This window comes from Hyla sarda, chromosome 9 (assembly GCF_029499605.1).
Source record: "Hyla sarda isolate aHylSar1 chromosome 9, aHylSar1.hap1, whole genome shotgun sequence".
NCBI lineage: Eukaryota > Metazoa > Chordata > Amphibia > Anura > Hylidae > Hyla > Hyla sarda.
In genome coordinates, this window is record NC_079197.1 from 22,293,915 (window position 1) to 22,320,007 (window position 26,093).

Below are 26,093 nucleotides of genomic sequence, written 5' to 3' on the forward strand. Positions count from 1 at the left end.
CCCCTCTGTGCCCCCATATTGTTTTAGGCCCCTTCTGTGCCCCTACATAGTTGTAGGCCCCATACTGCCCCCATATAGTTGCAGGTCCCCCTCTGTGCCCCCATATTGTTTTAGGCCCCTATATAGTTGTAGGCCCCATACTGCCCCCATATAGTTGCACGCTCCCCCACATAGTTGTAGCCCCCCCCCCCCCCTCTGTGCCCTCATTTTGTTATAGGCCCTTATACTGCCCCCATATAGTTGTACGCTCCTTCTGTGCCCCCATATAGTTGCAGGTCCCCCTCTGTGCCCCCATATTGTTTTAGGCCCCTTCTGTGCCCCTATATAGTTGTAGGCCCCATACTGCCCCCATATAGTTGCACGCTCCCCAACATAGTTGTAGCCCCCCTGTGCCCTCATTTTGTTATAGGCCCTTATACTGCCCCCATATAGTTGTACGCTCCTTCTGTGCCCCCATATAGTTGTTCGCCCCTCTGTACCCCCATATGGTTGTATGCCCCCATATAGTTGTACGCTCCTTATGTGCCCCCCATATAGCTGTACAACCCCTCTGTGCCCACATACCGCTTTAGACCCATTCTGTGCCAGATATAGCTGTAGGCACCCTCTATGCCCCCTCTGTGCCCAGATATAGCTGTGGTCTGAGCATACTGGCAGTTGTAGTTTTTCAACAGCAGAAGGCACCCTGTTCTAAGTAGAGGTTGAGTGTCACACATTGCATAGACATCAAGCAGAACTCATGGTGACCACCATGACACCCTACTGCCTGCAAAACGTCACGTGACTTTCCATCCCACCTGTCATTGGGTAAACAAAGTCACCATGTAGCCCCAGCCCAGCCTAGCCACCATGCCAGCTTCCCCACTCCCCACAGCACAATAAGGCAGCTGTATACATACACGTCTTCTATGTGATCCAACACCACAGTCAGCTCATAAAAACCTTGCATTCGCCCGCAACAAAGATGGCGGCGGCAGCCCCCCTACACCACGCCCCCTCAGGTAACGCCCCTTGTGATATGTTTGTCCCAGGATCGCTGGATCCTCCCTCTAACGCCGGATACCGGCTCCCAGACCCAACCCTCGGGATACCGGCGGCCCCCCTACCCCGGGACGTAGCGTCACATCCGGGGGTGGGGATGTGAAGCATTGCGGTGGCGAGGGACAAAGCGGAGAGCAGGAGAAGAGGGGACCGGCCACATCCCCGAGGATCAGGTAGGATCATGGGAAGTTATACGGTGCGGACCGTACCATTATGGGGAATGTGGGGGGTTGTATACAGGTGATTGTACTATGTAACTGTGCACACAGTTAGTTGTCACCTATCCATCTGTCCTCAAGCCCATATCCATATTATTATGGGGCACACTTACATGCCAGGGGGTCTCCAGCTGTTGGAAAACTACAACTCCCAGCATGCCTGGACAGCCAACGGCTGTCCAGGCATGCTGGGAGTTGTAGTTTTCCAACAGCTGGGACACCCTGTTTGGGAAATGCTTCTGTAACCCCGCTTTATCGAGAATGGCGTTAATATACGGCCATATATAGGAAACACGCGGGTGCAATCTGTATCTTGTCTCTGTTACCATTACAGTCTGTATAATTTTGCTATTTGCAAAAAACTTAGTCAACTGTGCTATTGTGTACACAGAAAAACTGATGATACAGTCCGCTTTTTGTTTTATAGAAGTCAGTGGGAAACGGATGGCATATAGCATTATCTGTTAACACTGGGCTCTACAAATCCCAGGCGCCAGGACAACATGGTGACTGAGATTTTCATCCTGGCGCCTAGGTTTTTGTCAGACACTTCTTTTTTTATTTTAGTAGGTTTTTAACTTTCACACATTGGATAGATGAGGGGACACTTATGATTGTGACACAGGTAGAGATTGGTAGGGGATACTGACACTAATGACTGACACACACGGGACAGATGAGGGGGGCACTGGCTGGGACACACAGGACAGATGAGGGGGGCACTAATGACTGACACACGGGACAGATGAGGGGGGGTACTAATGACTGGGACACACGGGACAGATGAGGGGGGGTACTAATGACTGGGACACACAGGACAGATGAGGGGGGGTACTAATGACTGGGACACACGGGACAGATGAGGGGGGGGGTACTAATGACTGGGACACACGGGACAGATGAGGGGGGGGTACTAATGACTGGGACACACGGGACAGATGAGGGGGGGGTACTAATGACTGGGACACACGGGACAGATGAGGGGGGGGTACTAATGACTGGGACACACGGGACAGATGAGGGGGGGTACTAATGACTGGGACACACGGGACAGATGGGGGGGGGGGCACTAATGACTGGGACACACAGGACAGATGGGGGGGGGCACTAATGACTGGGACACACGGGACAGATGGGGGGGGCACTAATGACTGGGACACACGGGACAGATGGGGGGGGGGGCACTAATGACTGGGACACACGGGACAGATGGGGGGGGGGGCACTAATGACTGGGACACACGGGACAGATGGGGGGGGGGCACTAATGACTGGGACACACGGGACAGATGAGGGGGGGGCACTAATGACTGGGACACACGGGACAGATGAGGGGGGGCACTAATGACTGGGACACACGGGACAGATGAGGGGGGGGCACTAATGACTGGGACACACGGGACAGACGAGGGGGGGCACTAATGACTGGGACACACGGGACAGATGAGGGGGGGCACTAATGACTGGGACACACGGGACAGACGAGGGGGGGCACTAATGACTGGGACACACGGGACAGACGAGGGGGGGCACTAATGACTGGGACACACGGGACAGACGAGGGGGGGCACTAATGACTGGGACAGACGGGGGGGGCACTAATGACTGGGACACACGGGACAGACGAGGGGGGGCACTAATGACTGGGACACGGGACAGACGAGGGGGGGCACTAATGACTGGGACAGACGAGGGGGGGCACTAATGACTGGGACAGACGAGGGGGGGCACTAATGACTGGGACAGACGAGGGGGGGGGGCACTAATGACTGGGACAGACGAGGGGGGGGGGCACTAATGACTGGGACAGACGAGGGGGGGGCACTAATGACTGGGACAGACGAGGGGGGGGCACTAATGACTGGGACAGACGGGGGGGGGGCACTAATGACTGGGACAGACGAGGGGGGGGGCACTAATGACTGGGACAGACGGGGGGGGCACTAATGACTGGGACAGACGGGGGGGGGCACTAATGACTGGGACAGACGGGGGGGGGGGCACTAATGACTGGGACAGACGGGGGGGGGGGGGCACTAATGACTGGGACAGACGGGGGGGGGGGCACTAATGACTGGGACAGACGAGGGGGGGCACTAATGACTGGGACAGACGAGGGGGGGGCACTAATGACTGGGACAGACGAGGGGGGGCACTAATGACTGGGACAGACGAGGGGGGGGCACTAATGACTGGGACAGACGAGGGGGGGGCACTAATGACTGGGACACACGGGACAGACGAGGGGGGGGCACTAATGACTGGGACACACGGGACAGACGAGGGGGGGGCACTAATGACTGGGACAGACGAGGGGGGGGCACTAATGACTGGGACAGACGAGGGGGGGGCACTTAATGACTGGGACAGACGAGGGGGGGGGGCACTAATGACTGGGACAGACGAGGGGGGGGCACTAATGACTGGGGACACACGGGACAGACGAGGGGGGGGGCACTAATGACTGGGACACACGGGGACAGACGAGGGGGGGCACTAATGACTGGGACACACTCGCACGGGACAGATGAGGGGGGGCACTAATGACTGATCAAACTGGGTCTCTGGCATGACATGAATTTATGTGACGTGCGACATCCTGGCGCCTAATTTTTTTTTATTTATTTTTTGCTGGCTCCTAGACTTATAACAAATTTGTCAAGCTTTGTGTTAACGTATTTGTATTTTGGTATACGTATACGCCTCTGGCTGCTCCAGACGTGCAGGGAGTTGTATTTTTGTAACAGCTGGAGGCACCCTGGTTAAGAACAGAAAGCGAGAACTATCCATCCCCATGAAGAGATGCGCCTGCGCGCGGCGGCCGGTATCTGACACAATTACTTCCAGGGCTGGTTTTTATCCCCAGTCCAGCCCCGGCAGCTTCAAATCTACAGCAGATCCTGTATGTGTGAACAGTTCCCTTATTAAGAAGGGTGTGGCTATGATCAATAAGCCACGCCCACGCTAGTGCTTGTACTCTGAGTTGTCCAGACTCTTAAAGGGGTACTCCCGTGCCCCAGCCTTTTGAACATCCGGTTCAAAAGGCTTGGAGCAGCGGCCATGGCCGCTGCTCCAAGCCTTTTGAACCGGATGTTTAGAAGGCTGGGGCATTGGAGTACCCCTTTAAGAAGCCGCCAATACTGAAACCATGTGATTTCAATCGGTCTAATAACGTTTTGCGACGCCACATAAGAGGCCTTTTCTTAATGCTAGTACTCTCTTAGGGTGCATTCACACCACGTTTGTACATACGGGTGCTGGATCCGGCTGCGGGGGGGCAAACTGGGCGCTCCCATACACCAGCCGGATCAGCCGATGACTCTGGTCGCTCAGTTTTGACCCGTATGCGGTTTAGGTCCGGACCTAAAACCGTAGTATACTACGGTTTTAGGTCCGGTCAGGAAACCACATACGGGTCAAAACTGAGCCGACTGGAGTCACCGTTTGACTCCGTCGGATCATTAAAGTAAATGGAGTCACGGGCTGATCCGGCTGGTGTATGGGAGCGCCCGGTTTGCCCCCCCCCCCCCCCCCCCCCCCAGCCAGATCCAGCGCCTGTATGTACAAAACATGGTGTGAATACACCCTTAGTTTGGGGCATCATTGAGAGTTTGATGACGACCCCTTTTAAAATATATAATTTAAAATGTTTTGGTTTTCAGGTGTAGCTGCTCCCATGGAGTTGGGGACCACCCAGTCAGAGCACAGATAGCACCACCATCACCCCAAGGTAAGTTATTACCCCTGGCGGAGGCATCATGGCCCACAGAAATGGACTGAGAGAAGTGTCAGGCTTGTTTGCTGTGATCCGCTGTGCAGAGTATTCGCTCTCCTTATAGATCCGTGTATTCCTCTACACTTCCAGCTGACTCAGCCATGCAGGGACACCACGCCCTCTCCACCATTCACTGCTGAGTTACCCTTGTACTGCTGCCAACTATCCCGTACACACCTTAGATGTCTGCCAGAGCGACACACGTTATTACTGCAGAACACACTTAATTGTTTTACATCGTGTTCTCAAAAGGTTATTGCTTTAATAACGTTAAGCGGGTATGTCCATAAATATCTGGTGGTTAGGGGTCTGACCAATAGGACCCCCTTAAATCCCATTTGCCATTGTCTTCATTTAGGAATACAGTGGTCCCTCAACATACGATTGTAATCCGTTCCAAATTTGTTGAAACCATTGTATGTTGAGGGATCTGTGCAATGTAAAGTATAGGACAGTGGTCTACAACCTGCGGACCTCCAGATGTTGCAAAACTACAAAACCCAGCATCTGGAGGTCCGCAGGTTGAAGACCACTGGTATAGGAAGTTATACTGATGTGTCCCCGCTGCTCCGGACCGTCACCGCTGCCCTGGATGTCGCCTTCCATCGCTGTCCCCGGGGTGTCCCCGACGCTCCGGTAAGGCCTCTGCTTCCCCGGCATCCTCGCTCTCCGTCGCCGCCATCACGTTGTTACGCACGCTGCTCCTATTGGATGACGGGACGGCGTGCGCAGCGACGTCATGACGACGATGGAGAGTGCCGGCGATGCAGGGGATCCCGAAGAGGACGCACCGGAGCCCCGAGGACAGGTAAGTGATTGTCAGTGGACCACACGGGGCACCGTAAACTTCTATCCGGTGGCAGCTGAAGCAGCCTGCACTGCCGGATAGCCATTTATGCGATGGCCCTGACGTACAAAAGCATCGTATGTTGATGCCACCTTCAACATGCGATGGCCTCTGAGAGGCCATTGTATTTTGAAATGATAGTATGTCGGGGCCATCGTAGGTCGGGGGGTCACTGTACTGTATTAGAAAAACCTCTACATTTCTTAGGCTGGGTTCACACTACGTTTTACACTATACGGGGACCGGATCCCCGGACTTGGAGGAGTGAAAATCTCTCGCTCCTGTATCCCAGCTGGCCCGTATCTCCTTCATTTGAATGAGCCGACTGGAGTCAAACAGCTAATTTTTGCCCTGTATCAGGTTTTGCCACCTAAAACCGTAGTATGCCGCGGTTTTAGGTCTGGTTACAAAACCGGACACAGGGCAAAAATGAGCCAACCGGACTCACTATCCCACTCCGGTTGGCTCATTCAAATGAATGAAATACGGGCCGGGGCTGGCTGGGATACGGGAGCGCACAGCTTTAACTCCTCATATAGCGAAAACGTAGTGTGACCCCTCCCTTACTGTTATATGTTGACAACCTTTCCTTTCTTCCCCTACCTCATTCTAGCTTACTGCATTACAAAAGATGTTCCCTTTTTATAAAGAGATTATCCAGGAATAGGAAAAACAGAGCTAATTTTGTTCCAAAAACAGCTCCACTCCTAACCTCAGATTGTGTATGGTATTACAACTGTTACTCTAGTATTCCACTGACTTGTCATAGACGACCAATGTACAGTGGAAATTCCTTTAACAGGTTCTGGGTGATCAAATGTTCCAAATTATCAGATTAAAGGGGTACTCCACTGGCCAGCCTTCAGAACATTTAGTTCCGAACCCTGTTCGGAACTAAATGTTGTCCCTGCCCCCTCGTGACATTACTCATGCCCCCTCAATGCAAGTCTATGGGAGGGGGTGTGACAGCCACCACGCCCTCTCCCATAGACTTGCTTTCAGGAGGCAGGGCGGGACGTCATGAGGGGGCGTGGCCGACTCCCGCAGTGCGCGCGCACAGCGTTCGGAACTAAATGTTGTGAACGCTGGCTAGTGGAGTACCCCTTTAAACCTGCAGCATAGTCCGTTTTCTACTTCAATGTGAACAAGACCTGCAGCTGCTGACAGTGTTCGTCTTTTCTAATTAGCATATTTGCTGGACTGCAACTTCCGCTTGCGGAATTTCAGAAGGTTGAATGGGAGTGCGGAATCCCATAGATGTCTATGGGCTTTAATTTGAGGTGGAATTCCGCAAGCAGAAATTTTGCCATGTGAATAGGGGAGATTTATCAAATCCTGTCCAGAGGAAAAGTTGCCCATAGCAACCAATCAGATCGCTTCTTTCATTTTCCAGAGGTCTTTTTAAAAATGAAAGAAGCGATCTGATTGGTGGCTATGGGTAACTGGGCAACTTTCCTCTGGACAGGTTTTGATAAGTCTCCCCCTATATGTCTCCATGCGACAGTTCTATTAAGGTCCGTGCGACTTCTCATACAATTGTTGCACAGTTCACCACTGCTCTGCGAAATTTAACCAGAGCAGTTCAGCGGGAATTTGTCAACGTCCGTGTGCCATTTGCGCACATATGCCAACTTTTTTTGCTCTAAAGTGAGCAAAAGCAAGTTGACATTTGATAAATGCCCCTCAATATGTCGTAAGTCACATGGTCTTAAGGGGGCATGGCTATGCTGCATTCAGTTAATCCCCTTTCACCTTTCTATTTACCACCCACTCCAGCTTAGCCACGCCCCCCCGGAGACCATGTGATTTATGACATATTATAGGCCCAGATTTATCAAACTGTGTGAGAGAAAAATTGTAGAGATTTTCCCACAGCAACCAATCACAGCTTAGCTTTCACTTTACCAGAGCTCATTAGCTGAGCTGTGATTGGTTGTTGGAAAAATCACTCAACTTTCTCTCTCGCACAGTTTGATAAATCTTGGCCATTAGGGGGAGATTTATGAAAACCTGACTAGAAGAGTTGTGCAGTTTCCCATAGCAACCAGAATGCTGCTTTCATTTTTAACAAGTTCTGTGCAAAATGAAAGAAGCGATCTGATTGGTTGCCATGAGCAACTAGTCAACTTTTCCTCTGCACAGGTTTTGATTCTCCTCCATTGTCTGAGGCCGCATTGAATGCTGGGAAAGGTCCGAGACAACAGTAAAATAGTAAAACTGCATGAAAACACGACAAAAAAAATGGAATCCCCTTTAATAATTATGAACTATGAACCAGAATGATGAATCAGAATAAGTGATAATTCCATTCATAGTTCCAATGACTATACGAACAGTATTAGGCTGGGTTCACATCACTTTTTCAGCCATACAGGACCGCATACGGCTGGGGGGGAGCTATAATCGGGCACTCCCGTATGCCACCCGTATGTAATTCATTAGAATGAGCCGACCGGTGTGAAACGCTCATTTTTGCCCCGTATGCGGTTTCCCCACCGGAGTCAGCGTTTCGCACCGGTCTGCTCATTCTAATGAATTACATACAGGTGGCATAAGGCAGGGATACCGGAGCGCCCGGTTTTAGCTCCCCCCAGCCGTATGCAGTCCCGTATGGCTGAAAACATAATGTGAACGCAGCCTTAACAGTATCAAAAACATTTCAAAGGAAACAAACTTGTTGCAGGAAAATATATATGGAACAGCCATGCATCATTTTGTATCTCTGTGTATACTCCGGGGGGTATATAATTTGGATATATAGCACTTTTTTATTAAGATGACTATTAAAAGTGACTAGTGCTAAAAAATACACTAAATGCTATATATATACACACCTAAGAATGACGCCTGCCCCAAGGTTTCGGCACCACACCTTTTCTACCCCTGACAGTCGGGAGGCCGCCATAAGTATTAGATGGTTGGCCCCAAAATTCAGTGCTCAGCTCTTTCTTATCTAATGTGTAAGGCCAAGTGAAAACTGCAAGAGGAGATGCCGATTTCTTCGGTGATCTGGTGTGTACAGCGTCTTGTAGGCCGGGTTCGTTTGTTGGCCCTTGAAGGAGTCTGGATCTTATGTTTACTCTGCGCACCGACTTGAGGAATGTCCCTCCTCGCCTCTGTTAGTTCAGCAGCTCTATGTAAAGTTCATTGAGGATGTATACTGCTACTGCTTGGGCGTGTTTTCCAACCATAGTGCCTCCAGCTGTTGCAAAACTACAACCCCCAGCATGCCGGGACAGCCTTTGGCTGTCCCGGCATGCTGGGAGTTGTGGTTTTGCAACAGCTGGAGGCACCCTGGAGCTTGCATTGTTCTAGGGTGAGGTGATAGCAAGGTCTTTCCTCATTGACTGTTGTAGCAGTGTCCAACCTGCGGCTTGCTGGACTGCAACTTCCAGCATGCCATGACCGCCGAAGCTTTCCCAGAGCATGTGCTGAGCATATTTACCCGAATGTGGTGTAAACGCTGCCTTCCATCCATGCTTGAGGTTTATCTGGGTAAAGTGAAGCAGTTGCCCTTAGCAACCAGTCACATTTTTACTTCAGTTTTCCACAGGGACCTCTTGAGGGTACATTCACCTGATCATAACTCGAAATCTGCTGCGAGTTGCGCTACGATTCACTAAAAGGGTCCGCCGCTTGTTACAAGCGTGTAAACGTACCCTCAAAATGAGAATGGGGGGAGATTTATCAAAACCTGTCCGGAGGATGAGTTGCCCATAGCAACCAATCAGATTGCGTCTTTCATTTTTCAGAGCCTCTGAAAAATGAAAGAAGCGATCTGATTGGTTGCTATGGGCAACTCAGCAACTTTTCCTCTGCACAGGTTTTGATAAATCTCCCCCTATGTGATTTACTCCCCCTATGTGCAACTGCGCTACTTTTCCTTTGCTCTGGTTGCTATGGGCAACTGAGCTACTTTTTTCTTTTGCTCTGGTTTTAAGAAATCTCCCCTGTAGTTACTAAGACTCCCATGAAGGTCTAGATCAGTGTTTTCCAAACAGTGTCCCTCCGGCTGTTGCAAAACTACAACTCCCAGCATGCCTGGACAGCCGTGGGCTGTCCAGGCATGCTGGGGGTTGTAGTTTTTCAACAGCTGGAGGCACCCTGGTTTAAAAAAAAAAAATGCTGGTCTGGATTAATGTACTGTACTTAAATGACTGATTATTCTCTTTATATGATGGTGTGTTATCTAAGCTCTTATCCTGGGGGAACGGGGGTTTCAGGTTGGTTCGTATTTGGTAATGCAGATGCAGGACCACTCGTCTGATCGTCGAGCGGACTGGTCTATGCCATGTTTGGCCACGTTGTGGAGGATCCTGGCGCTCAGGATGGTGTGCAGTCAGCGTACGGAGCAATGTGAGGAATCATTTATGAGGGGAGAATTCTTGGCCGCTTACTCTGCTCTGGAAAATGTCTCCAGGTCTTAGTCTGTGTGGACTTTGTCTAATTTATTTATTTTTCTATTACGTGTTTTTTTGTTTTTTGACCGGGTAGGCGCGTACCCAATTTTAAGGCAGGCTTCTACATTGTTTTTTTTTTTGTTTGTTTTTTGTTTCCTTTAGCGCTTTGTGCTGGGCCGTGTTTCCAGCAGATTAACATTGATTCTGTCATTTAAAGGTCTGTTCAAATGCTGGAATTTCCAAGCGGACTCTGGCGGAAAAATTACACTTAAAAATTCACTTGCAGCAGAGTCCCATTGTTTTCAACTGGATTCTGTTGCTCCGTGCACAGGGCGGAAAAATTTTTCACGGAAAATCGGATTTCAGACACGTTAAAGAGTACCTTTCATCAAAAAAACTTTTGATGTATTACAGATTAATGTATTGCAGAATAACTTTCCAATAGCATGTTATTAAAAAATATTCTTCTTTCTATTTAATTTTCCACTTTGAAAAAATGACCACTAGGGGTCTCCCTACCAGTCCTTTTTTATATAGATTTCAGACTCATGCTGGAGTCCTAAATCTCAGACTGCAGCCGAAACACAGACAAACTCACCGCTGCTCACTGACAGGGAGCAGTGTTGAGTTTGTCTGTGTTCCGGCTGCAGTCTGAGATTTAGGACTCCAGCATGAGTCTGAAATCTATAAAAAAGGACTGGTAGGGAGACCCCTAGTGGTCATTTTTTCTAAGTGGAAAATTAAATAGAAAGAATATTTTTTTTATAACATGCTATTGGAAAGTTATTCTGCATACATTAATCTATAATATATAAAAAGTTTTTTTGATGAAAGGTACCCTTTAAATGTTTCTGCGAAATCTGCCCCAAAAAATTCCAGGCGGACATTTTGCAGTGAGCATAACGTAAGGCAATTTTCACACATCCCGAATGTCTGGCGTGTGAACAAAATATGCTGATTCTAGGAACGCACAGGAATGCGCCATTTCATAGACAGCGATGCATTCAGTGCGGAGTCTACAGAAAGAATGAACAAGTTCATTCTTTCAGCAGACACGGGAAAAGAGAATTTCCGTGCCAGAAAATGTTTGTCATGGAAATTCTGCCTTGTGCACAGCCGTTGGCTGTCCGGCCATGCTGGGAGTTGTAGTTTTGCAACAGCTGGAGGCGCTCTCATTAGGAAACGCTGACCTTTATTATGTAGTCCAGCATGCTGGAAGTTGAAGTTTTGCAACAGCTGGAGGCACTCCTGGTTGGTAAACACTGACCTATACTATATAGTCCAACATACTGGGAGTTGTAATTTTTGTTAGTGGCAGCTGCTGAGCCATAGACTGTATCAGGGCTTGCTGGAAGTTGTAGTTAGTAACCAGCTGCAACTCTAATTTTTTTTATTTTTTTTTTATTAAATTCATCAAAAATTCACATCGAAACAAAAATGGTACCGTTTAAAACTACAGATCGGGGCGCAAAAAATAAGCCCTCATACAGGCCCATGTAAGATAAAATAAAAAAAGTTATAGGAGTCAAAATAGGACAACATTTCCCTCGCAAATGTGTATCCTGTGATGTCACGCATATTTAATTATGCAAATGATCATGGCCGTGTTTTTATTTTATTTTAATTTTTTTTTGCAAGAAAGGTGTCAACCCTAAGTTAGAGGGTCCTTTTGGTTGTGAAACAATTGTCCCATTGAACTTTTGGAGCTGACCTGGTTTGGTCCACAAAAAGTTCTTATTGATGTTTTCCGTAGATGTTCCCTTGTTTTGCCGTCTCTACGTAGTTTTCGATTTGTAGGCGCTGCGGTGGGTGATGCTCGTAAATGTATTCTGAGGAAACGTACTCTATTTATGTTGGCGGTGGCGTGGCCCTGTGTAAGGTGACCTTCCCCATGGATGATTCAGCCTGGTGTATTAACCCAACCCTGCACTTTACTCGACATGTCTTAAATCGTTGTGTAGAGGACATCTGGAGCTCGGCCTAATGGATACTACTGGGGTTAAGGAGCGGCCGTAAATCGTAGGCCCTGGGTTCTCTATGACCTTGTTAAAGGAGTAGTCCAGTCCTGAAAAACTTATCCCCTATCCTAAGGATTGGGCATAAGTTTCAGATCGCTGGGGGTCCGACCGCTGGGACCCCCCCCCGCATTCTCCCATACCGGGCCCCGGCAGCCCACGGAAAGGGGGCGTGTTGACCACCGCACGAAGCGACGGCTAACACGCCCCCTCAATACAACTCTATGGCAAAGCCGGAATCTGAATTTCCGCAGCAGAAACATCTGCTGTGTTGCGCAGTGCAGCAGAATCCTATTGAAAACAATGGGACTTAGGTACAGCAGAATTTTTCTGCTGGATTCCGCTCAGAAATTCTATTGTGTGAACATGGCCTACTCTCTTTTTTTTTTATTTATTTATATATATATATTTTTTGCATCCTGATGCTGGCCAGGCATGCTGAGACTTGTAGTTTTAATCCAGAAATTGCGGACTCTGCAAGTCATAGCTAGCACAGCATTATCTTAAAAAAACATCCCTCGGTAATGCAGAGGTTAATTGTAGATACGAAGAGTCCCTTGACAATAGGCTATAATCTCCAAGCCGGTGTGTAGTTTCCTGTCCGCTCACGCCTCTAAACAGCTGTCTATGTCGTTGTCTTACTTTGTGGCTTTAGATGGCGGCTCAGGTTGATCAATGTGCTCTGAGATCAGAATAGTCCTAGACAAGGTTTGACTACAATCGAGGTCTACGGCAGTGGTCTCCAACCTGCGGACCTCCAGATGTTGCAAAACTACAACTCGCAGCATGCCCGGACAGCCAACGGCTGTCCGGGCATGCTGTGAGTTGTAGTTTTGCAACATCTGGAGGTCCGCAGGTTGGAGACCACTGGTCTACGGTGGTCACTAAAACTCCCATAAGGGTGGGAAGCAGCCGTTTTGCTATCTGTTCCTTAAAGGGGCTCTCCGGTGCTTAGACATCTTATCCCCTATACAAAGGATAGGGGATAAGATGCCTGATTTCGGGAGTCCTGCCGCTGGGGACCCCCGTTTATAATCATGTTCACTCCGGGCCTGATTACCGGCGACCACAGGGCTGACGGCGTGTGATGTCACGCCTCCGCCCCCGTGTGACGTCACGCTCTGCCCCCTCAATGCAGCTATCGCATCCCCTCCCATAGGCTTGCATTGAGGGGCGGAGCGAACACGCTCTGCGGACTGATTATAAACGGGGTGCCGCGTGCAAAATCACGGGGGTCCCCAGTGGCGGGACTCCCGAAATCAGGCATCTTATCCTCTATCCTTTTGGAGAGGGGATAAGATGTCTAAGCACCGGAGAACCCCTTTAAATTGCACTACTATTGTATCACTTGTCATCCCTTCCCTGTGTCTGTTCCCTGTGCGGATGTCCTTACCTGTCCCCTGCTGGTATAAATACATGTCAGGTTCTTTCACTGGGAATTTACTATAACCTCATGTGTCTGCCTTTTTTGTTTTCCAGGTGAGCCATGATTCCTGTTACAGAGCTGCGGTATTTTGCCGACACACAACCGGCTTATCGCATCCTGAAGCCGTGGTGGGATGTCTTCACGGACTACATCTCAATCGTCATGCTCATGATAGCAGTGTTTGGGGGCACCCTGCAGGTGACGCAGGACAAAATGATCTGCCTGCCATGTAAATGGGTCACCCACGACAGATGTAACGATTCGTACCGTGCCTGGACGCCCGCAGAGCCGGAGTACACAAACAGTAGCTTGGGCCCTCCACCCGAACTGGGCCCCACAGGCATAAAATATGACTTGGATAGACATCAGTATAACTACGTGGACGCTGTGTGCTATGAGAATCGGCTGCACTGGTTTGCAAAGTACTTTCCCTACCTTGTGTTGTTGCACACGTTGATATTCTTGGCCTGTAGTAACTTCTGGTTTAAGTTTCCCCGCACCAGCTCCAAATTGGAGCATTTTGTTTCCATCTTGCTGAAGTGCTTCGATTCACCTTGGACTACTCGAGCCTTGTCTGAGACTGTGGTGGAAGAAAGCGATACCAAGCCCGCTGGGAAGATGAATGGCTCGGTGGACAAGAAGTCCTCTACAGCCAGTGAAGATGTGGAAGCAACGGTGCCTATGCTCCAGAGAAGTAAGTCTAGAGTGGAGCAGGGGATTGTCGACAGGTCAGAGACTGGAGTCCTGGATAAAAAAGAGGGCGAGCAGGCAAAAGCCTTGTTCGAGAAGGTGAAAAAGTTCAGGACTCACGTTGAGGAAGGAGATATAGTCTACAGGCTGTACATGCGGCAGACAATCATCAAAGTCATTAAGTTCATTCTGATCCTGTGCTACACGGTGTATTATGTCAGCAGCATTACTTTCGATGTGGACTGTAAGGTGGACATAGAAAGCCTCACTGGTTACCGCATGTATCGCTGTGCTCACCCCTTGGCCACGCTCTTCAAAATCTTAGCCTCTTTCTACATCAGTCTCGTGGGCTTTTATGGCCTTGTCTGCGTTTACACGCTCTGGTGGATGCTGAGAAGATCCTTAAAAAAATATTCCTTTGAGTCCATCCGAGAGGAGAGCAGCTACAGTGACATCCCAGACGTGAAGAACGACTTTGCCTTCATGCTGCATCTCATAGACCAGTACGATCCTCTCTACTCCAAGCGATTTGCCGTCTTTTTGTCAGAAGTAAGCGAGAACAAATTGAGACAACTTAACCTCAATCACGAATGGACACTGGACAAGTTACGCCAGAGGATCACCAAGAACTCTCAGGACAAGCTGGAGCTGCACCTTTTCATGCTGAGCGGTATCCCCGACACTGTGTTTGATCTTGTAGAGCTGGAGGTCCTGAAACTGGAACTTATACCAGATGTTACCATCCCTCCTAGCATTGCCCAACTAACGGGTCTAAAAGAACTCTGGTTGTACCACACGGCAGCTAAAATTGAGGCACCAGCTTTGGCTTTTCTCCGAGAAAATCTGAAGTCATTACACATTAAATTCACCGATATAAAGGAGATTCCGCTCTGGATCTACAGTCTGAAAAACTTAGAGGAGCTGCACTTGACTGGAAACTTGAGCGCTGAGAACAACAGATATATAGTCATCGATGGCCTACGAGAGCTGAAGAGGTTGAAAGTGTTAAGGCTGAAGAGTAACCTGACTAAGTTACCCCAGGTTGTGACTGATGTGGGCATACACCTGCAGAAGCTCTCGGTCAACAATGAGGGCACCAAGCTGATGGTCCTCAACAGTCTTAAAAAGATGGTTAATCTGACAGAGCTGGAGCTGGTGCGCTGTGATCTGGAGAGGATCCCTCACTCCATTTTTAGCCTTCACAACCTGCAGGAGATTGACTTGAAGGACAATAATCTGAAGACCATTGAGGAGATTATCAGCTTCCAACACTTGCACAGACTCACCTGCCTGAAGCTCTGGTACAACCATATTGCCTATATACCAATTCAGATTGGCAATCTGGCCAGCCTCGAGCGCCTCTACCTTAACCGCAACAAGATAGACAAAATACCCATTCAGCTATGCTTGTGCCGAAAGCTCCGACATCTTGACTTGAGCCACAATACCCTTACTAGCATCCCATCGGAGATTGGGCAGCTACAGAACTTGCAGTATTTTGCGGTGACTGCCAACCATGTGAGTACAGTACAAAATTTACAAACGTTGAAATATTTGCACCCCAACTTCTTAAGCTTGTCATACACATCAGGTATTATTCCCTATTGTTCCATACACATGTGTGCCCCATACATTAGGAGAGGGGTGTAAGCTGCTACTAGACACGTCTTGTCATCTCTTGTGAAAAGAATCGGGCGTGTTAAAATCAAACAGCTCCATTCTTCTTTCCTGCTAAATTTCGACTCCATTTACATTAGGTGGTTGGCCAATCCTGCCTCAATCTACAGGTTTGGACAACATGAAAGGAGTACTGTGGTGCAGGAACACTTATGCCTTGTCCAAAGGACTGTTGGCACCCTCCGCGATATGAACAGCTCCCCTCAACACCCCCCCCCCCCCTCTCTTTGTGTGTCTATGGGAGAGCTGGAGATACCCGAACGCTGTATCTTTGGCTCTCCCATAGAGGTGCATCCACATGCCTCCTTCCTGGGGAGAGCTTGGATGCCGTGCAAGAGATTCTGGGAGGGTCCCAGCAGTCAGACCCCTAGAGATCAGACAGATATTCTTTGGATAGGGAATGAGTGTTCCTGCACCACAGTACAGTGACCCCCCCCCCCCCCCCCCCCCCCCCCGACCTACGATGGCCCCGACATACGATCATTTCAACATACAATGGCCTCTCAGAGGCAGCATCAACATACAAGGCTTTTGTATGTCGGAGCCATCGCATAAACGGCTATCCGGCAGCGCACACTGCTTCAGCTGCCACCGGATAGCCATTTACGGTGCCCCGTGTGGTCCGCTGACTATCACTTACCTGTCCTCGGGGCTCCAGCGCGTCCTCTTCGGGATCCCCTGCATCGTCGGCGCTCTCCATCGTCGTCATCACGTCGCTGCGCACGCCGTCCCGTCATCCAATAGGAGCGACGGGTGTAGCGACGTGATGGTGGCGACGGAGAGCGAGGATGCCGGGGAAGCAGAGGCCTTGCCGGAGCGTCGGGGACACCCCAGGTACGCGGCGACAGCGATGGAAGGCGACATCCAGGGCAGCGGTGGGGAGCGGCGGGGACACGTGAGTATAACCTCCAATACTAGTGGTCTACAACCTGCGGACCTCCAGATGTTGCAAAACTACAACTCCCAGCATGCCCGGACAGCCGTTGGCTGTCCGTGCATGCTGGGTGTTGTAGTTTTGCAACATCTGGAGGTCCGCAGGTTGTAGACCACTGTCCTATACTTTACATTGCACGGATCCCTCAACATACGATGGTTTCAACAAACGATGGTCCGTTTGGAACGGATTACCATCATATGTTGAGGGACCACTGTACTCCTTTAGGGAAGGGTTATGCGGCACTGATCCACAGTGTATTTTACTCTGCGGATCTGCCGGTGACCCAACCCTTAGTGTGCCACGCCGAGTATTGCTGTGGGCGAATTGCTGTGCGAGACGCCGTGCCCCACCGCGATGTCTGTGAGTAGACTGAGCGCGTGCAGTGACTCGCAGGCCCCTGTGTGACTGCTGAGTGGCGGATTGAAGCGGTCGGTTCACTTGCAGATCAGCAGCATAAAATACGCTGCTGATCCGTGTCATGTGACCCTACCCTTAAAGGGAATCTGTCAGCAGCTGTGAACCCTCTACAGAGAACAGGGACGATACCTTCTGTTTTGGTCATGCAACCTGCATTAACAATGAAAACCTTTTTCTTGCAGTGGTCATAACTCTCCTTTCCTTGACTAATGTCTAGGGCTGTCAGCAGTTTTAAAGCGGTACTCCGCCCCTAGACATCTTATCCCCTTATCAAAAGGATAGGTGATAAGATGTCTGATCTCTGTGCAGCACCCGGTGTTCATTTAAAATGCTGGGTGCGGGTGGCAGGGTCGTGACCCCCACGGCCACACCCCTCGTGATGTCACAACACGCCCCCTCAATGAAAGTCTGAAAGTCCATGGGAGGTGGCGTGATGCCCGCTACGCCCCCTCCCATAGACTTGCATTGAGGGGGCATGGCCGTGACGTTACTACCCCGCCGCCCGCTCCAAGCGTTCGGAATGAGTTTGCGGGGGGTCCCAGCATCAGAGTACCCATTTAAAGGGGTATTCCAGGAAAACACTTTTTTATATATCAACTGGCTCCAGAAAGTTAAACAGATTTGTAAATTACTTCTATTAAAAATTCTTAATCCTTTCAGTACCTATGAGCTTCTGAAGTTAAGGTTGTTCTTTTCTGTCTAAATCCTCTCTGATGACACCTGTCTCGGGAAACGCCCAGTTTAGAAGCAAATCCCCATAGCAAACCTCTTCTAAACTGGGCGGTTCCCGAGACAGGTGTCATCAGAGAGGATTTAGACAGAAAAGAACAACCTTAACTTCAGAAGCTCATAAGTACTGAAAGGATTAAGATTTTTTTTTAATAGAAGTAATTTACAAATCTGTTTAACTTTCTGGAGCCAGTTGATATATATATTAAAAAAAAGTTTTTTCCTGGAATACCCCTTTAAGGACTCAGAACTGCAGACAGATTCCTTATGATGTATACAGCCACATGTATAGGCGGACTTCCGCCATCCTTTTTTGCCCACTAGTTGTCCTCTAAATAAAGTTCTAGGTTCTGGCAGTATCTTTTATATGTCAGGAGTAATATACCAAATTATGGGAATCACTCCTTATCTTGATTTATTGTTATTGCAGTGTTTTCCAAACAGTGCGTCTCCAGCTGTTGCAAAACTATTACTCCCAGCATGCCCAGACAGCCAACGGCGGAAAAATTCAATTTATTAAACCACATCTTAATTAAGGGGGTCTTAAAGAAGGCCTGCCAACACTCATGGGGGGGGGGACTTATCAAAACCTGTGTAGAGGAAGAGTGGTGCAGTTGCCCATAGCAACCAATCAGATCACTGCTTTCATTTTCATTTAAAAATGAAAGAAGCAATCTGGTTGCTATGGGCAACTGCACCACTCTTCCTCTACACAGGTTTTGATAAGTTTCCCCCTGTGTGTGTTTTTAGTAGATAATTGTATTCTCCCATAAATAAGATTTCTCAAGCCTCTCCATGTTGTTTTGTATCATGAAATAATTTCTGGTCCGTATTTTTCCGCATTACTTTGCATTGTGCCTCTGTAATTCCTATTGGAAATGTATGAAAACTTGACACATGGGAGGTGCCAGTCGAGTATTTCCTTTACACATTCGAACACTGTGTAATCCGCACAAAGTGACGAATGGTAACTCCTAGTTGTCAATTCTAAAAAAAAAAAAGAATTCCAGTAGGAGTAACAGAGGTACAATGCAAAGTTATGAGAAAATAGGTTCCAGAATTATTTCATGGAGAAAATAAGTATTTACTAAAACGGGGAAGGTGATGGTTTTATAGTATAAAGAACCTACTGCTTTAGAAAATGATGTATAGGCCATGAATGTTGTTACTTTGTGCCTTTTATTGTTACTATTGGAAATGTATGAAAAAATTGTCAACTGGGCATCACCATTCCCTTTGTCAATGGGGTGTGTCCTGACACAGTCTGTCAGTCTTAAAGGGGTACTCTGGTGGAAAACCTTTTTTTTTATTTTTTTTTAATCAACTAGTGCTAGAAATGTAAACAGATTTGTAAATTACTTCTATTAAAAAAATTCTTAATCCTTCAAGTACTTATTAGCTGCTGAATACTACAGAGGAAATTCTTTTTCTTTTTGGCACACCGTTCTCCCTGCTGACATCACAAGCACAGTGCTCTCTGCTGACATCTCTGTCCATTTTAGGAACTGTCCAGAATAGAAGAAAATCCCCATAGCAAACATATGCTGCTCTAGACAGTTCCTAAAATGGACAGAGATGTCAGCAGAGAGCACTGTCCTCGTGATGTCAGCAGAGAGCTCTGTGGTCGTGACAGAAAAGAAATCCAAAAAGAAAAGAATTCCCTCTGTAGTATTCAGCAGCTAAGAAGTACTGGAAGGATTAAGATTTTTTAATGGAAGTAATTTACAAATCTGTTTAACTTTCTGGCGCCAGTTGATTAATGGTGCGTTCCCACCTGGCGTATATGCAGTGTATTACACGCTGCGCAAAATTTGCGGCAGCAGCGGGAAATACGCTACATATTCCTCGCTCATTATACACACAGAGCTTTCCGGCAGCAGCCCTATGTGTTCAGTGAGTTTTGGAGATGAGGCCGCACGTCACAGTGACGCCGACAGTCATGCCATGGCCCCCTTCTCCAAAACTCCTTGCATAGGGCTGCCGCCGGAAAGCCCTGTGTGTATCGTGAGCGAGGAATATGCAGTGTATTCCCGCTGCTGCCGCAAATTTTGCGCAGTGTCAGATACGCTGCGTATATGCCAGGTGGGAACACACCCTTAAAAAAAAAAAAAAAATTTCACTGGAGTACCCCTTTAAACTGACTCTGCAACGGAGCACGACGCTGATGTGTACAAGGCCTTAGTTCAGAATCAATAACTTGGTCATCCAGCGCTAAAATTGTTTAAATTGTTGCATAGTCCCAAACCGAGCGCCCCCCGGCTATTCCTGAGACGAGAGGAGCAGACGTTAATACAGCCGCCACTGCATTATTTGACAATTTTTCATCTGCTGGAGCACTTTCTATGAAAGGCCTTTTAATAATTCAAGACATTCCGGATTTTGTTACTTCTAATGAATCCGCAGTCTATAACCAGACCTGTTCTCCTGGAGATGGCTGGGGGGGGGGGGAAATCAAAAAGGTTTATTTGGTTTATTCTAGATGGTTTCCATATACTGTAAGCAGCAGAACCTTCTAGTGTAGCCAGTGCAGCTTTTACGACAATGGGTTTTCATCCCGTAACGCTCCGGCTTGTTGCGAACCTACACCTCCCGGCATTGCTTTTGGCTGTCGGGGCATGCTGGGATGTGTAGTTTGCAAAAGATCAACGGGAAGGAAATCGCTGCACTAGAGCTAGTTATGACTGCGCTACAGGATAGTGGCTGCACCTATGATGGACAATACCAGTTAAAGGCAGAAAAGGAAAAAACTAACTCCAAACAAGGGCGCTATTCCTTATGGCATATGGTGGGGGAATTAGCAGGTAAAAATGAACTAAAATAAAATAAAAAAATTAAAATTAATGGATGACTCAATAAATATAGCGGAACTTATACTTTATTTTCATAAAAGTTGTTTGCGTGTATATCCATGGGCAAGACGCGTTTCGGGTAGAGTATTACCCTTTCTCAATTGAGAGGTTAATACTTAGAGATGAGCGAACTTACAGTAAATTCAATTTGTCACGAACTTCTCGGCTCGGCAGTTGATGACTTATCCTGCGTAAATTAGTTCAGCCTTCAGGTGATCCGGTGGGCTGGAAAAGGTGGATACAGTCCTAGGAAAGAGTCTCCTAGGACTGTATCCACCTTTTCCAGCCCACGGGAGCACCTGAAGGCTGAACTAACTTATGCAGGAAAAGTCATCAACTGCCGAGCCGAGAAGTTCGTGACGAATCGAATTTACTGTAAGTTCGCTCATCTCTAGTAATACTCTACCCGAATCGCGTCTTGCCCATGGATGTACATGCAGACCACTTTTTTGAAAGTTCTGCTATATTTATTGAGTCATCCATTTATTTTTAATTTTAGTTTAATTCATTTTTACCTGCTAATTCACCCACCATATGCCATAAGGAATAGCGCCCTTGTTTGGAGTTCGTTTTTTTCTTTTCTGCCTATTGCGTTACCGGACCTCCTGCCAGAGTCTCCGGTTAAAACTCAATCAGCCTGCAGTTCCCTAAAGACCACCCCATTACCAGGGGTTACGTGATCGTTACCTGCATCTATTAGGTGAGTCTACAAGAAAGTTGCTCACCCTTTTCCTGTACAGTCGCAGGATTATACGAGGCGCTGCTTTTTTATTTTTATTTTTTTTTTTTTTTTTCTCCCCCCTCTGGAGTATCCCTTTAACTGGTATTGAGAGGGATATGTATAAAGAAAAAAAGAATAAAGTTTAAAATCAACTGGTGGCAGAAAGTTATACAGATTTGTAAATTACTTCTATTTAAAAATCTTACTCCTCTTGTTCTCATATAATCCCTTAGAGCAGTGTTTCCCAACCAAGGTGCCTCCAGCTGTTGCAAAACTACAACTCCCAGCATGCCCGGACAGCCAACGGCTGTCCGGGCATGCTGGGTGTTGTAGTTTTGCAACAGCTGGAGGCACCCTGGTTGGGAAACACTGCCTTAGAGGGCAATGGTGGGCAGCCAAATAAGTCACTACAATACATTGGCCAATGTGATGCATTTCAAGGAAAACTCCAGAAGAAAAAAAAAATGATATTGAATCACCTGGTGACAGAAAGTTATACAGATGTGTAAATTACTTCTATTTAAAAATCTTAATCCTTCCAGTACTTATCAGCTGCTGTATACTGCAGAGGAAGTTGTGTAGTTCTTTCCAGTCTGACCACAGTGCTCTCTGCTGCCACCTCTGTCCGTGTCAGGAACTGTCCAGAGTATAAAAATCCCCATAGCAAACCTCTCCTGCTCCGGACAGTTCCTCACACAGACAAAGGTGGCAACAGAGAGCACTGTGGTCAGACTGGAAAGAACTACACAACTTCCTCTGTAGCATACAGCAGCTGAGAAGTACTGGAAGGATTAAGATTTTTAAATAGAAGAAATTTACACATCTGTATAACTTTCTGTCACCAGGTGATTCAATATCATTTTTTTTTTTCTTCTGGAGTTTTCCTTGAAATGCATCACATTGGCCAATGTATTCTAGTGACTTATTTGGCTGCACCACCATTGCCCTCTAAGGCAGTGTTTCCCAACCAGGGTGCCTCCAGCTGTTGCAAAACTACAACACCCAGCATGCCCGGACAGCCGTTGGCTGTCCGGGCATGCTGGAAGTTGTAGTTTTGCAACAGCTGGAGGCACCCTGGTTGGGAAACACTGCTCTAAGGGATTATATGAGAACAGGTGGAACAAGATTTTTAAATAGAAGTAATTTACAAATCTGTATAACTTTCTACCACCAGTTGATTTTAAACTTTATTTTTTTTTGAGTACCCCTTTAACTGGTATTGTCAGTCATAGGTGCAGCCACTATCTGTAGAACTTTCTGGCACCAGGTGATTCAAGAACTTTTTTTATTTTTTTATTTATTTTTTTTCTTCTGGAGTTTTTGTTGAAATGCGTCACATCGGCCAATGTATTGTAGTGACTTGTTTGGCTGCCCACCATAGCCCTCTAAGGCGGTGTTTCCCAACCAGGGTGCCTCCAGCTGTTGCAAAACTACAACTGCCGGCATGCTGGAAGTTGTAGTTTTGCAACAGCTGGAGGCACCCTGGTCAGGAAACACCGCTCTAAGGGATTATACAAGAACAAATGGAGCAAGCTCGGACCCTCTCTGTGTGATTTAGGACATTTGATCACATTTTGTAGAATATCTACAACAGGCATAGGCAACCTTCGTCACTGCAGATGTTTTGGACTACATCTCCCATGATGCTTTGTCAGCATTTTGGCTGTAAGAGCATCATGGGAGATGTAGTCCAAAACACCAATATCTTGTCTCCCTGTAAATTAAATCCCGTTTTCTTCTCTTCCGCACAGATTGAGAACCTGCCGCCGGAGCTTTTCCAGTGCAAGAAACTTCGTACCCTCAATCTAGGGAGCAACGCTCTGCAGTCTCTCCCGTCCAGAGTGGGCGAGCTCACCAACCTGGCCCAGATGGAGCTGAGAGGCAACAGACTCGAGTGTCTTCCCGTAGAGCTGGGGGATTGTCACCTCCTAAAACGCAGCGGACTGGTGGTTGAGGAGGACCTGTTCAACACTTTGCCTCTGGAAGTGAAGGAGAAGTTAACCAGGGCGGACAAGGAGCCCGTCTGAGGAACCCGCAGCAGATCCTCCTAATCCTGTCCCATTGAACACTATGAGGACCTATGTTATAGAACTCAGCACTGGAGGGGAAGAGGGGGGGATCATCTGCTAATTTTAAACTTCCAAAAAAAAGGACCACGAATTGTCCCTGTGAGCACTGAACAAAATAACCTGGCCTGTCCTATAACACACTGGATGAGCCTGGAAGGGAAGGAAGGCCTCCACCCGTTCCTGTTGTGTGCGGACGGCCTATCTCCAGACAGACAGCTTTAACTCATTACCGCCATCCCATGCTTCTTCCTCTACGGCTATTTTTAGGAAGGATTCCTGGTGCTTTTTATTTTGTCTGCTGTCCTCTTCTCCGTTGACACCAATGAACTTTCTGTTCTCTTCAGTTTTATTCTCTTGTTTGTTTTTTTTTTTGTTTGTTTTTTTGCATGATGGGCGAAAGTCCCCGAATCCCTATAGCGCCTTAATTTAAAGGGGTACTCCGGTGGAAAACTAACTTTCTGGCAACAGTTGATTTAAAAACTAAAATAAAAAAAAAATAAACAGATTTGTAAATGACTTGTATTAAAAAAAATCTTTACCCTTACCCAGTACTGTTTAGCAGCTGTATGCTACAGAGGAAATTCTTTGCTTTTTGAATTTCTTTTTTTTTTGTCTTGTCCACAGTGCTCTCTGCTGACACCACTGTCCATTTTAGGTACTGTCAAGAGCAGGAGAAAATCTCTATAGAAAACATATGCTGCTCTAGACAGTTCCTAAGATGGACAGTGGTGTCAGCAGAGAGCACTGTGGTCGTGACAGAAAAGAAATCCAAAAAGAAAAGAATTTCCTCTGTAGTGTACAGCAGCTGATAGGTACTGGAAGGATATATATATAAAAATTTTGGAGTAATTTACAAAGCTCTCTGCTGACACCTCTGTCCGTGTCTGGAACTGTCCAGAGCAGCATAGGTCTGCAATGGTGATTTTTCTCCTTCTCTGGACAGTTCCTGATACGGGCATCAGGTGTCAGCAGAGAGCACTGTGGACAAGACAAAAAAGAAATTAAAAAAGAACAGTATTTCCTCTGTAGCATACAGCTGCTAAAAAGTACTGGAAAGGTAAAGGTTTTTTAAAAGAAGTAATTTACAAATCTGTTTAACTTTCTGACACCAGTTGATTTAAAAAAAAAAAAAAAAAAAAAAAGGTTTCCACTGGAGTACCCCTTTAAGTAAAAAATAAGTTTTCCACCAGAGTACCCCTTTAAAGGGGTAATCCGCCCCTAGACATCATATCCCCTATCCAAAGGATAGGGGATAAGATGTCAGATCGCTGCGGTGCCGCTGCTGGGGACCCCGGGGATCGCTGCTGCGGCACCCCGGTATCATTACAGCACAGAGCGAGTTCGCTCTGCACATAATGACGCGCAATACAGGGGCCGGAGCATCGTTACGTCATGGCTCCACCCCTCGTGACGTCACGGCACACCCCTTTCATTACAAGTCTATGGGAGGGGGCCCGGCGGTCGTCACGCCCCCTGCCATAGACTTGCATTAAGGGAGCAGCCGTGATGTCATGAGGGGCGGTGCCATGACGTCACGCGGCTCCATCCGCTGTATCGCCCGTCATTACGCACAGAGCGAACTCGCTCTGTGCTGTAATGATAGCGCAGTGCCGCAGCGGGGATTCCGGGGCTCCCCAGCAGTGGCACCGCGGCAATCTGACATCTTATCCCCCCTATCCTTTGGATAGGGGATAAGATGTCTAGGGGCGGAGTAACCCGTTAAGTGTTCCCAGCACTCCTGCTAAGCTGTTAGTTACTTACAACGTACGGACCACTGTGCCAAAGTGTGCGAATAATAGATAAACCAAGTGCCCTCTGTTCTGACTGACTGTACATGGGTGACTGGGAGGAAGGGCAGCAGCAGCAGCACGCTTATTGTGTAATGCAGAGACCTGTTAGCATTTCATTAACCCTGTGTGTGCATATCTGTTTGCAGATATGTACACACACACACACACACACACACACACACACACACACACACACACACACACACACACACACACACACACACACACACACACACACACACACACACACATATATATATATATATATATATATATATATATATATATATATATATATATATATTCTCATTTTTTAATGTATTTTTTTTCTCCTCCAAAGGACTACATGGACCCCTTCAATAACCTGCAAAGCGCCCCGCTCTCCCCATAACCAGAGTGGTGTCGACCCCTGCAAGAAGCGCAGGTCGACAAGTGCCCCTTCATGTATCTCAATGGGATAGCCGGAGATACAGCGTTCGCTGGGGGGGGGGGG

The 26,093-nt window shown here is 47.7% G+C and overlaps 2 protein-coding genes across 7 annotated transcripts in view; one reads left to right on the forward strand and one right to left on the reverse strand.

Annotated features, from left to right (window-relative positions):
- KYAT1 (kynurenine aminotransferase 1) overlaps nt 1-1,436 on the reverse strand; it is a 46,414-nt gene extending 44,978 nt beyond the window's left edge. For 3 of the 5 annotated variants that reach the window (XM_056540313.1, XM_056540312.1, XM_056540310.1), the window contains exon 1: nt 900-1,041. In XM_056540313.1, the coding sequence (XP_056396288.1) occupies nt 900-949 (50 nt within the window). In that variant the 5' untranslated portion in view covers nt 950-1,041. Of the gene's footprint in view, nt 1-899; nt 1,042-1,372 lie in introns of those variants that run through there. The other 2 variants (XM_056540311.1, XM_056540309.1) reach the window with 2 other exon arrangements.
- Nucleotides 890-24,282, forward strand: LRRC8A (leucine rich repeat containing 8 VRAC subunit A). Of its 2 annotated transcripts, none has more exons than XM_056540306.1 (4): nt 890-1,001; nt 4,921-4,988; nt 13,775-15,929; nt 23,493-24,282. In XM_056540306.1, the coding sequence occupies exons 3-4, from the start codon at nt 13,782-13,784 to the stop codon at nt 23,766-23,768; spliced, it is 2,424 nt and encodes an 807-aa protein (XP_056396281.1). In that variant the 5' UTR covers nt 890-1,001; nt 4,921-4,988; nt 13,775-13,781; the 3' UTR covers nt 23,769-24,282. The 2 variants fall into 2 exon arrangements, with proteins under 2 accessions (XP_056396281.1, XP_056396280.1); XM_056540305.1 differs by lacking the exon at nt 890-1,001 and adding an exon at nt 1,075-1,214.
- Nucleotides 24,283-26,093: the final 1,811 nt, after the last annotated feature.

Coding starts and splice junctions, on each gene's coding strand:
- LRRC8A (XM_056540306.1), top strand. CDS start 13,782: ATGATTCCTGTTACAGAGCTGCGGTATTTTGCCGACACACAACCGGCT. Junction 15,930..23,492: donor TTGCGGTGACTGCCAACCAT/GTGAGTACAGTA, acceptor TCTTCCGCACAG/ATTGAGAACCTGCCGCCGGA.